The 17,363-nt window shown below is 42.2% G+C and overlaps 1 protein-coding gene across 1 annotated transcript in view; it reads right to left on the bottom strand.

Moving 5' to 3' along the window:
- Positions 1-1,237: 1,237 nt before the first annotated feature.
- The window catches only part of RHEBL1 (RHEB like 1), a 40,583-nt gene continuing 24,457 nt past the window's right edge, over positions 1,238-17,363 (bottom strand). Inside the window, exons 3-8 of the mRNA XM_033935455.1 lie at positions 16,272-16,339; positions 7,510-7,592; positions 5,813-5,869; positions 5,466-5,513; positions 5,303-5,387; positions 1,238-2,596 (exon numbers count right to left, since the gene is read on the bottom strand). Of these exons, the coding sequence (XP_033791346.1) occupies positions 2,507-2,596; positions 5,303-5,387; positions 5,466-5,513; positions 5,813-5,869; positions 7,510-7,592; positions 16,272-16,339 (431 nt within the window). The 3' untranslated portion in view covers positions 1,238-2,506. The remainder of the gene's footprint in view (positions 2,597-5,302; positions 5,388-5,465; positions 5,514-5,812; positions 5,870-7,509; positions 7,593-16,271; positions 16,340-17,363) is intronic.

Below are 17,363 nucleotides of genomic sequence, written 5' to 3'. Positions count from 1 at the left end.
GCGCGTCGACGGCGAACAATTCCGCCATTCTGGCCTTACGGCGACGGAGGGCCCTGTTCTGGAAGGTAGCACAGCGATCACACGAGGCTGTTGGATGTTCGGGCCCAAGACAGACAATGCACCACCGGTGAGGGTCGGTGATGGAGAGTAGTCTCTCACACCGGCTGCATTTCTTGAATCCCGTAACAGGACGGGACATCGACGAGAAAAAGAAGAAGGCCGGGAACGACCGACGTTCCCCGGCTCAGGCTTCCGGGAGCCCCCGGAGCCCAACGAAAAACAATTATTATTATTTTTTTTTTTTTTTTTTTTTGTAAAACGGACGAAAAATAAAGCAGCACCGCGATTAATCCGATCAATAAACAAACTAAACGCGGCAGCTAGAAGGCAAAAACACTGGAGCTCAGATCCACAGGGCTTTCTTGCTCCGCGGAAAAATTTGAACTGAGGACCACGAGGTGGGATGCGCCCTCTAGTGGGCAGAAGGCACGCACATGCGTGGTGCAGTGTGCAAACTTGAAACTTCTAGCAAGTTTGCTTGAAAAGCTGTCCGCGCCGGGGCTCCGTAGATGACGTCACCCACATGTGAGAATATCATGCCTGCTTGTCCTGGGATAAGCACAGTTACTTGTATTACAGCCAAAATGTTTTATTTCAGTCTCCACCTGCTGGTCATGGTGAACTATTATCCATCAGTGGCTGGGTTGGAGAGCTGCTAAAGGAGGGGTGTTTTGCTTTGGAGTTATTAGAGGGGACATGCCCTTTTTTGATGACATAGTGTAGCTGTTGCCACTTTTTAAACCATTTAAATTTAAACAAAAATTAAAATTTGCATGTATATCACAAAGTAGTACTTGACTATGTATTCATGCAAGAACCTCTTAAGTCTGCTCACTAGCTAGTCAGCAGCAGATTGTTTCCCCATTTTCATTTGAGCCAATGCTGTTTTGACATCTAATTTGGTTATTCTCTCAGATGCATGATCTTTGATTTTGCAGCCATGAGCAGCACATTAGGCACTGTGCATTCAGAACTCTCCCTTCACATATATTTTATTTGTTACGGTTCCAGGTTGTTTTGTTTTGTTGTATTTTGGCAGGATAATTCACTTTCCTTTACAGTTGTCATACTCAACAAAAAAGGATTGCATTGCCTTTTGGAGACAAACAACCTGTCTCCTACAAAACTTGCACAAGTATTACCCACCGAGATAAAATGACACTAGGGAGACACTGCACAGAAGTCTAATGTTTTTATTTACATACAAAACAAATCTGCTCATTTTAAATAAACCATTATGTAAACAGTATTTCAGCCCTCCAAAAAGGGACATGTTGTAAACATAACCTTTAAGAAAATACAAAAAACAAACAAAAAATTCTAATGTTTTTCACATTCATAACATTTTTTCTCAACCAAATGCCCTAAATCAGACTAACAAAACAAAAATAAGGCACCAATATTTTAACTCACCAGTGTTCCCTTGTGGACTGGAGAACACTATCTTAACATAGCACCTGCAAGGCAGCTCACTTGAGCCATTAGTCCAGCACAATTTGCTGGGCTATCTTGGCATACACAGGATCCACTTCTAGCAGCAATAACAGTTTTACCCTCTTCCTTCCCCCATTACTCATCCATTGAGAGCAGAGAAATAGCAGCAAAACATGGAGGCATTAACGAGACCCTATTCTCCTATCTGTATTAAACATCTAATATCCCAGTGCCCATGATGTGCAAGACTGGGCTTCTCTCCCTCCTCTTGTGTAGCTCAAGCTTTACATTGTAAATTTTTAAAAAACAAAAAAACACTGATCGGGGTAGAAAGGTATGGTATGGGAAAAGCATGTCTGAAATTCAGCATGCAAGGCTGTATGTTAATCTTTCACTTTTCCAGTCTCAGAACTCACTGAATTTGACACTTGACAGGAGTAATATGAAGAAAAAAAATTGTAGGTAGATACATGCCTGTATAGCAGGTAGGGACTAGGTCATATTTCACCCTTTGGTCCAAATACAAAATACTGATTACAAAGAAAAATAAACAAGACTTCACCAATTACATTGTTTCCCAATGACATGAAACAAACCAACAAAAAATCCAAAACACGCTTCATAGCAAGACACACCCACCCCAAGTCTGGGATATGTCTTGTAACTTGACTATTTAAAGAAGGGGGAAAAAAACCTTTAACAAAAGAATTTTTGAAAAATAAAAAAAATAATAATTTTGAGTCAGACTGCAACTATGGGCATGGCATATAACATGTGCAATTGTGTCAAAGAGCCTGCCACAGTCAGTAATCCACTAGCATTCACTACCAGTGCAAACTATGTACACATTGGTGAATCTAGAGTGAACAGGGTGTTTCACAGATCTGAACTAGCAAGACATCTGATCTATTTAGAACATGGATTCATTCCAGCATAAGTTACTACAGTAAACCAGGCAGACAACCAACTGTCACACCTTCCAGGTCCCAGGTGATGCCCCAATGTGAAAAAATTACATCAGGGCACATTTACGTTCATCTCCGAAAGATCTCTCTACACGGTCTATCTCCTCTATGATCTTGGTGAAAATATTGTGACATTTCTGTAAAGATAAGAAAAGCAAGTGTTTTATTTTCAGTAACATCTCTGAAGTTCTAACCTTGCCAGCACAGAAGATATTTAAAATTTGAATGTTTCCACCAAATCAAAGTAAGGTATTGCTAAAACAAAGAACATCTCTTAATTCAGATAGCCCTTGGTAAACAGGTTTCAAAACCTGAAAAGCACTGTGGGAACAGACATACTAAAGCTTTTACAGTAGTCTAAAACTGTTCTTCAACTGCCGTCCGCAGGAAATTTCTGCCAGTCTGTGCAGGGCCGGCAAGATCGAGGAGTTATTTTCATCTGGTCCGTGCTGGGCTGGAGAGATCTTGGGGAGCCTCCAACAGTGGTTTTCTCCCCTCTCTGCAGCTCTCCTTTACTTACCAGCTCAGCTATTCAGAAAGGCAGCCTTGGGGCTTTTGCTGAGTCGCGGCTGCCTCTGATGATGCAACTTCCTCTTTCCTCAGAGGCGGCGCGACCCAACAAAGGACCCGAGGCAGCCTTCCTGAATCGTTGCGGTGGGAAGTAAGGAGAGTTGCTGGGAGGGAGAAAGACACTGTTAAGAGACTGGGAAGCTGCTGGCATTGCAAAAAAAAAAAAAAAATAATAATAATAATAATAAATAAATTTAAAAAAATAAATAAATAAAAGGGACAGCTGCTACTGGACCTGGAGGGGAGGGAAAGGAGTCTGGGAAGCTGCTGGGCAAGGGAAAAAAAGGGACCCCTGCTACTGGAGAGGGAGGAGAGATGCTACTGGGAGGGGAGGATGGAAAGGAGTCTGAGAAGCTGCTACTGGCCCTGGAGGGAAGGAGGAGATACTGCTGGAGGGAAGGGAGAAGGAAAAAAGGAAGAGAACAGCTGTCAGGGAGATTAGAGGAGGGGAAGGGGAGAGACTTTTAAAATCTTATTTATTCAAAGATGCTTTTAACATTTAATTCTCAGTGAGATTTTAATCATGCTGCGGTTTAATTACCCCTACCCTATTGTTTTTTTCCACTTTCTACCACAAACTGAAAATTGTAATTTTTTATTCCTTCCCTCCCGATTCATGTCTGTTTTATATGAAATTGTATTTAATTCTGTTTATTTTTACTATATTATATTTTGACTATGTACATCGCTTAGTAATTCAAATAAGCGATTTATCAAATTTATTAATAAACTTGGAAACTTAGACGGGCATGAGAAAGTAGAGAGATTGATGATGGGAAGGGGTCAGCAGAAAAATAAGCAGAGGGACAACGATGGTAGATCTGGTGTAGGAGAGATAAAAATGAAGAGAGCAGTGAAGCTGTAATGAATCATGTAAAAAGGAGAGAGGGGGCACAGGCTGGATGGAGAGGGGCATAGAAAGAAGACAGATACCATATGGAAGGGGGAGAGGACATATAGTGGATGGAAGGAGCAGATGCTAGATTGAAGAGAAAGAAGGCAGACACTGGAAGGAAGAGTGAAAAGAAGATGAAAGCAGAAACCAGAGACGACAAAAAGGTAGAAAAAATATTTATTTCTATTTTGTGATTAGAATATATCAGATTTTAAATATATATCCTGCTAGATCTGATGTTAGACATAACTGAGGACTGCAAAGCCCAGGCAATGCTTCTTTAGCTTCCTGCTGACTTAGGGTGCTCTGACCAGGGGGCAGTTGCACTCCCCTAAAACTATTCCTGTCATGTGTGACTGCAGTATTCTGTTAGCATGATATTTCTGTTTAGCATTCTGTAATAATTTGACTTGTTCAGTTTTCTTGATAGTAGAGGGGATATATATGTGAAGGGGAGGGGAGACAGGGGTTTTGTTGATCCTTGCTCTGTATTTGTATTTATACAATGACAATTGTACAGAATATTGTTTCTTTTTATACTTTAATAAAATACATTCAATATAAAATCATAACTGAGGCTTGTGTGGATGGGATCAGATGATTTGCGGGGACCTTGTTCGGAGAAGAGGCAGAAACGGGGTTTTTAAGTTTTAGTCCTAGTAGTTTGCCTGTCCACAAAATAATTTTTATTTCTGCTGGTCCATGGGTATAAAAAGGTTGAAAAACACTGGTCTAAAATACTGTACAGTTCGCATTATTTTATTTAATAAATCTTTATTCGTTTTCAAAAATTATAAGTGTACAATAATCCATCAGAAATATATTAATCACTTGACAATCTTATTTGTAATCTTCCAAATACATAAATATAAAAGAATTCCATCCCTCCATCCCATATACTAATAATTAACAATTATCAATTATTATCATTCATACTCCCACCCTCTCTCTATCTTTTCCAATACTGAGGTGTTTAAGATGTCTGATCATTAGAATAAATAATCAATGGCCCCCAAATCTTTTTAAACCTTTTCCCTAATGTTTTATTTGGTGATTTTAGTTTATAAGTGGATATGCTGATTGGGATTATACTTTTGAATACTTTAAATTATACTTTTTAGTGATTGGAACCCGTTAGAACCTTCATAATTCAAATTCAACTGGATGGAATGTACAGTTCGCATTATTAAAAGCTTGTAGCCTTAAACTCCCCCTTTATTATCAGCCTCTAGCAATGTGAAGATAGGGGAGGCTTAAACTAACTCCTCAAAACAAAATTGAGGGCTAGCAAAGAATAATTAACTTTTTAAAAAGGATCAGGAGTGACAAGTACCAAGCCATGAAATTGCTTCCCCTCCATCCTTCAGGATATATTTACCTCTCCATCCTTAGCAGATGCCTCCATGAAAGCAGCACCCCATGTATCTGCCAACTTCTTCCCATCTTCTGCTTTAACCTCTCGGCTGAAAAAGGAGAAAGTGTTAGGTGTGATCACATGAAAAGATGTTCAAAGTTTAAGTATGAGTAGATGGCATGCTTACTTTTGAGAAGCAAGATCAGTTTTATTTCCAACCAGGACAATAGGCATCCTATAGATAAAATACAAATACAGTCATTCAGGTTAAGGGTACCACCAGTTCCTTCTTTCAACTTCAGTCCCAACAGATATTTTATATATTCAAGCTGTACAGTTACTTCAAGCATTTTTATCTGTCCTAATGAACTCAATCTATCTAAATGTACCTGGAAGTGACTAATCCAGGGTCATGGGGAGCAGCACAGGGTTTGAACTGAAACATCAGGGTGCAGAGACTGTAGCTCTAACCACACCACACTCCTACAAGTTAACTCAATGACAGACAAGGGGACATAAACCCCCAAAACTTACAAGCCTTTGCCTCTACGATCCTGCAGCTTGCTGTGAATGACCTTGGCAATTAAGAAGCTACAAGGGAAAAACAAAGAAAGTTAAACCAAATGCTTAACTCATAATATGGGAGTTTTAACATCCTGTAAGATTTCTACAGTCTGCTTCAATTGCAACCACCTAAAATAGTGTGTATTTATAAGATTATATGAATTTTTCTGATACACTTGTTGTAATATGCAAAACTGAATAAAGAAATTAAAAAAAAAAAAAAAGATTTCTACAGCCTGACCAAGACTGGTTGTTCTTTTGGCAGCCCTACTCACTCTGAACCTCTCCCCCATCCTGCCAGATTCCCTCTCTAGGCTTACCTTTAGAGAAGCAAGCTTTTGTGATCTAGTGGCTTCTTTGGAAGCAGGAACAAAGCCCATTTGTCCCTGCCCCACCAAAACAGTTGTCAGACCTCCTGTGCCATTCTTTTGCAGCATCATGGGGCATGAGCAAGTGGGCTTTGTTCCTGCTCCTAAAGAGACCACTAGAGCTTCTTTAAGGTAGGCCTATGGAGGGCTAGGTATTTTTAATTCAGCCAAAAAAAAAAAAATTACCAATTTCAGCTGAAACCCAAACCCATATTTTGGGCTGGTTTAACTGTGAAAGCTTCTCAGAACTGAGAATTTAGACTAAGCCAAAGACTTGGAGAATAGGGACAATAACCTTTGGTGGGTAGGGGGAAGAGCAGGAATAGATTAAATCTTCTGTGGGAAAACCAGACTACCAGAGAAGCTAATTTACTTCTCCCCAATGCCCCCCTTTCCATTTCTAATTCTGTTCTAGAGAATGACATGGTGGCCGATAGCTGAGGGTAACCTACCAAAATGGTGACAAAAAAAAAAAAAAGAGTCACCACGAGTACAGGGATAAGGCCATTCACTGCCCCATGGAGCAGTGAATGGTCTTGTATCCACAGTTAAAGGGGTGAGCATGCGCAGTCCGGCAGCCCCCTCCCTCCCTTCCATTTCTGTAAGGTTAAGTGTTGTATTGCAGCCGGAGCCTTGAAGTTGCGTTGCTTGTGGCTGCTAGAAAATTTTCTTCCGAGGCAACTTCCTTTTTCCAGTTGCATCGGAGGAGACTTTTCCAGCAGCCAACGCAATGCGACTTCAAGGCTCTGGCTGCAATTCAATGCATAGCCTTATAGAAATTGCCACAAACAGAAGGTAATGGAGAAGGGAGGGAGATGTATGGCTGGCGGGAAGAAGCTGCTGGACCACACGTGAAGAGTGCTGGAACTGGGGAAGAGAAAGTAGGGAGAAGTCGCTGGGGAATAAGATACATTGAGACTATTTGAATCGCTATCCCTTTTGACTCTTCTTTATCAATCTCCCCTGCCTTTTCTCCTTACCTCTCCACCTCCCTTACCCAATCCCATCCACTATGGTTAACTCCTATTTAAGTTAAATCTTCTCTCTAGGTTTGCGGGGACTGAACTTGCAGGGATGGTGATGGGGCGAGCTCGCGGGGATGGGGACAAATTTTTTCCCCGTGTCATTCTCTGTTCTATAATGCCTCCCACAAAACAGCAATCTACTTACTGCAGGCCTTGGCCAGGTGCAGCAGGCACCCATTTTAGAAATCTGGAATTTTTCCAGTACTGCAAGTTCCCTTGAAATATCCAAAAAGTGTTAACTTTTCTGCTTTAGAAGAGCTACAAGAGTTCTTGCCTTTTTAAAGAAGTGACAGAGTAAACCAACACATATCCATGGATACCAAGGATGAATGAATGAGGCAGCAGGCTGTACTCATCCTGAGAAAAGAAAGCAGCATTACTAAAATAGTCATTTATCTCCAGCAAAACAGATATCTACAATGTGTATAGATAATACATCTCCAATATGAAAAAGACATCCTAAAATTTCTCTTAGTTCCAATAGATCAATCTAGGCTTGTGGGTTACACCCATTCACCAGACCTCTGCCATCTAGGCTAGAGAATGACACGGTGGCGGTTTACCCGCGGCCACCGCATTTTAGCCGCGGGTCACCCGCCGAAAACAGGGAAGAAAACTAGCAGTCGCTGCGGCGACGGGCGGTGACTGGTCTTGTCCCCCGCAGTGAGGCATGAAGGATCGCGCGGTCCCCGCAGCTCACACCCGCCCGCCCAATCGATTCCAGTGTCCAGCCAGCTCTCTCCCCTCTCCTCACCCCAGTCTGCAGATCCTCCTCCTCGGCGACCCGCACGCTACCAGAGAGCCGCGCACACCCGCCGCTGCTCAGCCTCGATCTTCTGCTCTGACGCAACCGGAAACAGGAAGTTGCAGCAGAGCAGAAGATCGAACACTGAGCAGCCGCGCGTGCGGCTCCCTGGGAAAGCGCGCAGGTTGCCGAAAAAGAAAACCCACAAACCAAGGTGAGGAGAAGGGAGAGAGCCGGCCAAACACCAGGATCGACCGGGCAGGCAGGTAGTGGCCGCGGGGACCGTGCGATCGCTAGTGTTCCCGGCTCAAATTGGAAGGAGGGAGTGAAAGGAAAAAGGATTCTGGGCCAAGGGGATGAAAACGGAAGAAAAATCCACAGCAGGAAAGAAAGGGAAGGACAGGCAGGTGAGCCAGATGCTAGAAGCAGGGGGGGGGGAAGAAAGAGGGAAAAAAGCTAGATGGGGTTGAAAAGAAGAGACACACTGGTATGGAAGAGGAAGATAGGGGAAATCTGGACACAGGAAGGTAACAGAAAGAGGGGAAATTATGTGCATGGGGCATAGGGACAGAGACATAAAGGGGACATGCCATGGGGATGGTATATGGACACAGGGGGGGCAATGACAGATACATAGGGGAGATATTAGAAATGGAGAAAATAGGAGCACAGAAGCGAGATGGTTTGTGGGGATGGGACAGGGACCGAGCTTGCAGGCTCCAGTGGCTTGCACAAATTACATTGTAACGTGCCATGAAAATAAGAGGAAGGAAGGTAGATAGGCCACGCGAGAGGAGCTGAAGGGTAGTAGAAAGGAACAGATGGTAAAGGAGGGAGGGAAGGGTGGTGGTGGAAAGGAATAGAACAGACATTGAAGGAGGGTGGAGAGGAACAGACCCCCAAGGGAAATGTGGAAGACAGAGTGGGAAGAAGACAGATGCCAGACTATGCGGGAGCGGAGGGAAGAAGATGGGTGCTAGACCAATTGGGGGGGGGGGGTTAAGGGAGAGGCACAGTAACAGCAAATGGAAGACGCAGAGAGAAGACACACAGTGGATGGAAGGAATTCAATGAGAAGATGTGGAAAGCAGAAACCAGACAACAAAGGTAGAAAAAAAAATAATATTTATTTATTTATTTTTTGCTTTAGGATAAAATAGTATATTAGTTGTGTTGATAAAAATTTATAAACAAAGCCCTGCCAGCTGAACATCTCTTTCTCTAGTTCAGCAGCAGGAACTTTGATTTATAAGAAAGGAATAAGCTAAATATTACAGTACTAAGGCTTATATGGATGCAGCGGGGACGGTGACGGGGCGGTGAATGGGATGGCAGTGGCGGTGACGGGGCGGTGAAAGGGATGGCGGTGACGGTGACGGGGCGGTGAAGGGAACGGCGGTGACGGGGCGGTGCAGAGGATGGTGGGCCGGTGACGGGGCGGTGACGGGGACAGATTTTTTCCCCGTGTCATTCTCTAATCTAGGCCTCCTGTGCAGCAATCTCATTTCCAGAATTTTTATCTTAGCATCCTGTGCAACACTGGTGGTACTGACTTCTGCAAAATGCTACTCTGCCTCTTTTCTCAATTAAAAAGGCAGGACAGCTTTTAAAGGCATCCAGGGAGATCAAGGAGGGTCTTGAACCATCATGTGTTGAAATCTAAAGCAGAGAATTTACAACCCCAAAGTGCAACCAGACCTGTGGAACAGGTCAGGAGCCAGCACGGGAGCTGCGCAGGATACAACCATCCACAGATAGAGACAGAATATACTGAAGTGAGGATGCTGCCCAGGGTTCTAGGTAGCAGGTTTCCCTACTTCAGACCAAGTACCCCTAGATCAGTGTATCGCAAACTATGTGCTACAGCACACCGCAAGGAGAGGCACCTGATGACTGTTTACAGGATATGCTTCTCGCAGTGCAAGCCATGTCTTATAGGCAGTCAGTGCAGATAACTTGGTGTGTCTCCTCTCCCTGCATCTCCCCCTCCTCCAGGATCCCCCACGTTAAGTGACAGGTTCAGGGTCGTTGCCAGAGGGCCTCCACACATGCTTGGATGTCAACATGACATCATATATAAGAACATAAGCAATGCCTCTGCTGGGTCAGACCTGAGGTCCATCGTGCCCAGCAGTCCACTCACGCGGCGGCCCAACAGGTCTAGGACCTGTGCAGTAATCCTCTATCTATACCCCTCTATCCCCTTTTCCAACAGGAAATTGTCCAATCCTTTCTTAAACCCCAGTACTGTACTCTGCCCTATTACGTGCTCTGGAAGCGCATTCCAGGTGTCCACCACCCACTGAGTAAAGAAAAACTTCCTAGCATTTGTTTTGAATCTATCCCCTTCCAATTTTTCCGAATGCCCTCTTGTTCTTATATGTTTTGAAAATTTGAAGAATCTATCTCTCTCTACTTTCTCTATGCCCTTCATGATCTTGTAGGTCTCTATCATGTCTCCTCTGAGTCTCCGCTTTTCCAGGGAGAAGAGCTCCAGCCTCTCCAATCTTTCAGTGTATGAAAGGTTTTCCATGCCCTTAATCATTCGTGTCGCTCTCCTCTGGACCCTCAAGTATTGCCATATCCTTCTTAAGGTACGGTGACCAATACTGAACACAGTACTCCAGGTGCGGGCGCACCATTGCCCGATACAACGGCAGGATGACTTCTTTTGTTCTGGTCGTAATACCATTTTTAATAATATCCAACATTCTGTTTGCCTTCTTCGCGGCTGCTACGCATTGCGCCATTGACTTCATTGTTGTATCCACCAGTACACCCAAATCTCTTTCAAAGTTACTTCCCTCTAATACTAGTCCCCCCATTTGGTAGCTGAACATCGGGTTCTTTCTCCCTATATGCATGACCTTGCATTTCCCTACATTGAATTTCATCTGCCATTTATTCGCCCACTCCTCCAGTTTGTTTAGGTCCCTTTGTAGGTCCTCACACTCTTCCGTAGTTCTAACCCTTCTACAGAGTTTAGTGTCATCCGCAAATTTTATAACTTCACATTTCGTCCCCGTTTCCAGGTCATTAATAAATACATTGAACAGCAGCGGTCCAAGTACAGACCCCTGCGGAACTCCGCTCGTGACTTTCCTCCAGCCCGAGTAGTGACCCTTCACTCCAACCCTCTGTCTCCTGCCTGCCAACCAGTGTTTGACCCATCTGTGTACATCCCCTTCCACCCCGTGGTTCCACAGCTTCCTAAGTAGCCGCTCAAGGGGTACCTTGTCAAAGGCCTTTTGGAAGTCAAGGTAAATGATGTCTACAGGTTCCCCTTTGTCCAACTGGCTGTTTACCCCCTCAAAGAAGTGCAGTAAGTTTGTTTGGCACGATCTTCCCTTGCAGAAGCCATGTTGGCTCGCTTTCATCAGCGACATTGTGTCAATGTCAATGCACTTCAATGCTTTCTGGCTGTGGTAATGGGTTTAGTGTGCCCTGGCGCTGAAATATTTGCAGGACACTGTCCAAGGTCAAAAAATTTTCAACCAAATACCCCTGAGCTCCAAGCAGCTAAGATTTTGAAATAGATATTTTATTGTTAAACCAACCAGGCAACATACATAAATACAGGTCACTGCAACTGGCATACAGGCCAAGGCAGATGTAGCATGATCCATTATATTTCTGTTTCATAAAACATGCCCCTTTTAAGAATATTGTAATGAGTAATTATTGGATTATCATTTTTCCCTAATAGGTATAACTGCAAAGTATGGGGGGTGGGATTTCTGATTTGAAATTAAATGATTAGATTAATATGACAGTATATATTATATATTATATGATATATGCAACTACATATGAATAGGGTAGGGAGGGAGGGTTTAAATACTATAATTTAAGTTAAATTGATAAGAGAATCAAGTAATATTCTATAAGTTCAAAAGTTATTTTATGATACACTTGCTGTAAGATGTAAAATGAATAAAGAATTTAAAAAAAAAAAAAAAAAGAAGAGCACACCACTTTTCAAAACTGAGTGAAACTGAACACTTAGATGGGGGCCTATTTATAACAGGAGAAAAGGAAGACTTCTACAGGAGTTGCCATTAGTAACATAGTTTTTGGGAAAATTAAAACATGAATTCTGATTTGTCATTATGGGCAAGTGCTCTCACAACAGTCACACCCCACCTGCCCTTTTCTCTCAGAGCTTGATTTTGCTGTCTCATGAGACTGGGAATTACAAGAACAGGCGGCTCTTCTTGCACTTTAACACATCAGATACTGCAAAGTGTCTAAATCCTTGTCTGATTTATCAAAATCAATATCACCTCAATAAAGCCAATACACACACAATCACGCCACTGCAAAATACTATGCACAAACTTAGAATCTTACCCTTAACACAGCACTAAACTTCAGAACTCAGAGCAACCTTATGTGTGAAAAAAAATACTAAAGAGCCAAAAAGAGGGAACAAAGCCTTAAAATGCTGTAGGAAAGATAGCACAAAGAGGCACTGGAGATGTCACATCCAGAATGGGAGCAAAGTCTTTATTTTCATATAATTATTAATGCCCGTCTGTGGGTTTACGTGACTTTAATTTCCTGAAACAACAAAATGCCGATTTATATTTTATCCAAGAGACGCACTTATCAATAGTGGAGTCAAGAAAAATGGAAGGGGGTTGGATAAAACAGAGTTTATTTGCCCCTGCAGTTGGCAAAAAAGCTGGGGTGGCCATATTAATAAACAAAAAAATGTTCAGCTAATTTTCAATTGATGGATTCGGATCCCTTGGATAGGTGGGTACATGTAAGAATGAGCATGGGAAATATCCTGGAATTGTTTAATGTGTATGCACCAAATATGAATCAAAGTGAATTTTTTAATAAGCTCCAAAAATTTACTCCCACTGGCTGCTTCTAATTTAGCAGTGGCGGGGGATTTCAATGCTGTTATGGATCCACTAATGGATAAAAAAAACCAAGTAACTGGCACTTGGAACACTTTTTAAAAATCAGTAGAAGGCCGGGACATAGGCCGGAAAAGCTCCGCCGCAAGATCGAAGCCGCGGGGCTGCGGCCACGTGGTCTGCCCAGTTGAACGGATGGAAGAAATTTTTTTTAAAGATTCTTTATTCATTTAAAAACTTTCATCAAGTGTACAAAAATTATAACAAATAAAATAAATTTAAGCACTTGTACATCTTATCATTATATCTTAAATATGTAGAAATTTTTTTTTTTTGAAAAATAAAAGTACGATGAAAATCAGCGATTAAGAGAAAAGAACCCAAAACCGCGGACTTCAGAAGGCACAAGTGAAAATACTTCACGCAGAGAATCGAAGACGACTTCTCGGCTCTGCGGAAAAGTAAGAACTGAGGAGACGCGCCCTGTGCTGGGCGGGAAGGCACTCGCGCATGCCCGGTGCGGGCGACTCGAAACTTTGAGTTTTATCAAGCAAGAATGCTTGCAAGGCGTCTGCATCGGGGCTCCGTTGGATCACATCACCCATTAGTGAGAATACCTGCCCTGCTTGTCCTGGGATAAATAGATTATATTTTTGTCTCAAATCAATTAGTTCAACAAGTTACAAAAGCATCCATAGATCCTATCATTTTATCTGATCATGGGGGTGTATGGATTGAATTTAAGTTTGAAGAGCAAAAATATAGGTCTGTTTGGAGATTCGATAAATATACTGATTGTGGATTCAAACTTCCTTGAAGAATTTAAATTAAATGATTGAATTTAAGTTTGAAGAGCAAAAATATAGGTCTGTTTGGAGATTCGATAAATATACTGATTGTGGATTCAAACTTCCTTGAAGAATTTAAATTAAATGATTGAATTTTTTCAAATTAATACTTCAGAAGAAATTACCATAGAAATATTATGGGATGCATTTAAGGCTACCATGAGAGGAAATATATTCAGCATATTAGAAAACAACTTAAGTTTTCTGATTTGGAGAAAGAAATTAAACATTTGGCAGCTAAATTAGTTGATAAATGGGAGCAAAGTACCGTGCAAGCTTTATTAAAAGCAAAAGGTAAATATGAGATTTCATCTAAATTTGTAAGGATTTGTTTTCCCAACAAACTTTATATTATGGAAGTTCAAATAAGGTGGGAAGATTATTGGCAAATTATCTTAAAGCGAAGAAAAGAAACAAAAATTATTACAATAAAGGATGAGAAAGGAGACACACTAATTGGAAGCATTTTAAGTCAATTTTTAAATTTTTATAAAGACCTATATTCTTCTGAGCCTTATGAAAATAGGAGAAAAGATGGTTTAGAGTTTTTGAATCTAATTGAGGGTCTGAAAATTCCTGAGCATATAAAAAAATGTTTTGGAGCCTATATCATTAAAACAATTAGAAACAGCATTGAATTCTCTTAGAGTTGGATCCGCTCCAGGTGGTGATGGTTTCACGGTAGAATTTTATAAATCATTTCAAATTACCCTATTTCCTCATTTATTGAAATTATATCAGTCTCAACTAAATAAGGGTTGCATTACAGGTACTATGGCGGAATCATTGACTATAGTTTTGCCAAATCCAAACAAAGATCCCACATTGGTTTCAAATTACAGGCCTACATAATTAATTAATGTAGACTGAAAACTTTTGGCTAAGACTTTGGCGTTACACTTAGCCAAGGCTCTCCCTTTTATTACTGATATGCACCAAACTGGATTAGTTGCTGGAAGACATTCATCTAATAACACTAAATTGGACTAGATTGAATGAATTTAGGGACATCTGGAGCATTGAGATAAAGCATTAAATTACTGCGTCTCAATGCCACGAATTTGGTCTTGTAGAATGAGATCTACGGTGTCTGCATCTATGAGACAAACTTGGTGGGTATAAACTATAAAGTTATATTAAGGTTTGATCAACTGATAATATTTATGATATTTTTGATTAAAATATTTGTGGGAAGGGTGGGAGGGGAAGGTATAAATATGTTTATAAGATGATGTTAAAAGAAGTACAAGTGATGTTTACAAGGTTTAAATGATGTACTATTGTGTTCTTGATGTAAGATAGAAAAATGAATAAAGAATTTGAAAAAAAAAAAAAAGGAAATAAAAAATGATAAATCAACAAAATCCCAACTAGGACCCAGTTTCCTTCCTCAGAACAAGTAGTTATTGCATTGGCGTCTCTGCAGCACAATGCTCCTAGCTCCTACACCACAGTAGCATGCGTATTTGCTATATTGAGCTGCGCATTGCCCGGTATAGAAAAAAAAAAAAAAAAAAAAAGAGCCCTCTCCCTGAAAGCCCGAGATCAACTGAGCTGTAGGACCCCTCCCAACCCTCCCAAAGCCAACAGCTGCTTTGCAGCTCCCCCTGCTACTCAAGACACCCCCCCCCCCCCCCCGAGTATTTTATTTTTTCCTATTCACTTTACTTGCAGTGTTTCTCTGACATATCTATTCTCTCCATGTCCACCTTCCCTATGCATCCCTACTTATGTCTAGTATCTACCCTGTGTCCTTGTACCTCTTGAAATCAGTATTGCCCTTCTACCTCCCCATTCATGCTTATCTCTTCTCTACACATTACCTGTATTCTTTCTGCCCACATCCTCAACCCTGTGGCTTTCATGTCTCCCTCTGCAATCTACATTTCTCCTCCCCAAAGTTCAGTATTCCCCCCACCAGCACCACCTCTCCCTTTTCCCACTCACCCAACTAGCACCACCACCAGTGGCAATACAATCATCACCACCCCCCACCACCAACTCTCAGCAGCACCTCCTCTCCTACCCCAACTAGTAGTAGCAAATTTGCTAGGCTGGGCCTGCCGCTGAGGAAGTTGCATTAGAGATGGGCCAGGCCTAGCAAACACCCTTAGGCTGCCAGAGGGAATCCCTGTGCTAATGCTAGCAGTTGTGCAGGCAAGTTATAATAGGAGTGTCAGGGTATAGGGTAGGAGAAAAAAAAAAAAAAAAAAGAGAAGGGAGCGAAAGATGGAAACATGCCAGTGCCATGTACCCCTCCACACATATTGGGAACATCTGAAATACAGTACATCTGATGTTCTTTATCTCCACCTACTAGTAGATGGGCATAAGCCACAAGCCTCTAGATTGATCAGGATGCTATAGTTCTTGTCATACAGGCACAAGAGATCCTATACTCAAGCTACAGACCCCACATATCCCAAAGCAGTTAGACTGTGCCAACAATCATTCCATACGAGCTATGACAACTTTAGAACCAACAGCTAAAATAGAAGCTAGACATAAGACTTGAGTTAGGTGGCATCTATGCCTGGTAAGTCCATCCTAACATACCATAGCCCTTGAAACTCACCTGCCCAGCTGTATCCACCAGCTGCAACTGGAATTCCTCTTCACCTATCATCAAGCTCTTGTTTAGTGCTGAAACACAATTGAAATATTAATGAGAATCAGAAGTCACGCTACTAGCTCTCTAACATACGTGTCAAATACAAAGCCTGCGGGCTGAATCCGGCCTGCCAGGTCTTTTTATGTGGCCCACGGCAATGCTCCCGACCTTCCCCTTCTTGAGCCCAGCATGTCCTCCCTCCTGTGCCAGTCCAACTTCAGTAGCAATTTGGCAGTGTTTATGGCGCCCCCCCCTCCTGCCTTCCGTCCACCTGGGTGGAAACAGGAAGTTGAACGTCATTGGAGTGAGACCACGGCAAGCGAAAAGCAAGAAGAGGAGCCACGTACAACACTCAAACTGCTGAGGCTGGCAGATTCCTTGGTGGGATCAGAGGGAAAGACGCCGGGCTGCGAGGAGAGAGGGATCGGCACTGGAGGGAAAGGCAAGCTGAGGAGAGAAAGATGAAGGGAGAGGGCAAAAGATACTTGAAGGGTGAACTGTTGGGAAAAATGGTGGACCTGGGGGGAGGGAGGCAGGCTGACAAGGGGAGAGATGGGATCGGGGGCAGTTGGGAAGAGAAAGGGAGAGAAGTTGGATCTGGAAATGAAAGGGAGAAATGTTAAGCCTGGGGGTGGAAGGGACAGAAAGATGCAGCATCTTTTTTTCCTTCCATCTCATTGTTCAGCATCAAAAGGGGGAAGGAAGAACAGAAAGAGAGGAAGCAAAATGCTGGACCAAGAGGAGAGAGAGAAGTAAATAGGAGGCTGGGAAAGGAGTGAGATGAGAAATGGGAGAGCTACAGAATAAGAGAAGATGGAAAACTGATAGGTAGCTGAAAAATTAAAAAAAGGAGAAGGATGTAAAAAGGGCAAGACTTGATGGGACAAAGGCAGAAAAAAGATGAAGTTGAAAGGGAAAAATCTATATTTTGGGAGACAGGGACTGGAGCAGGAGAGAGAGAGAAAAAAAAGGAAAGATAATTAGAAGATAGACAAAATCAGAAAGAGGAACTGGGACTTAGAGCAAAATGACCAGACAACAAAAAGGTTGAAAAAA

This window comes from Geotrypetes seraphini, chromosome 3 (genome assembly GCF_902459505.1).
Source record: "Geotrypetes seraphini chromosome 3, aGeoSer1.1, whole genome shotgun sequence".
Classification (NCBI taxonomy): domain Eukaryota; kingdom Metazoa; phylum Chordata; class Amphibia; order Gymnophiona; family Dermophiidae; genus Geotrypetes; species Geotrypetes seraphini.
Note: the sequence above shows the minus strand (reverse complement) of the source record. Positions and strands in the feature narration are given on the sequence as shown.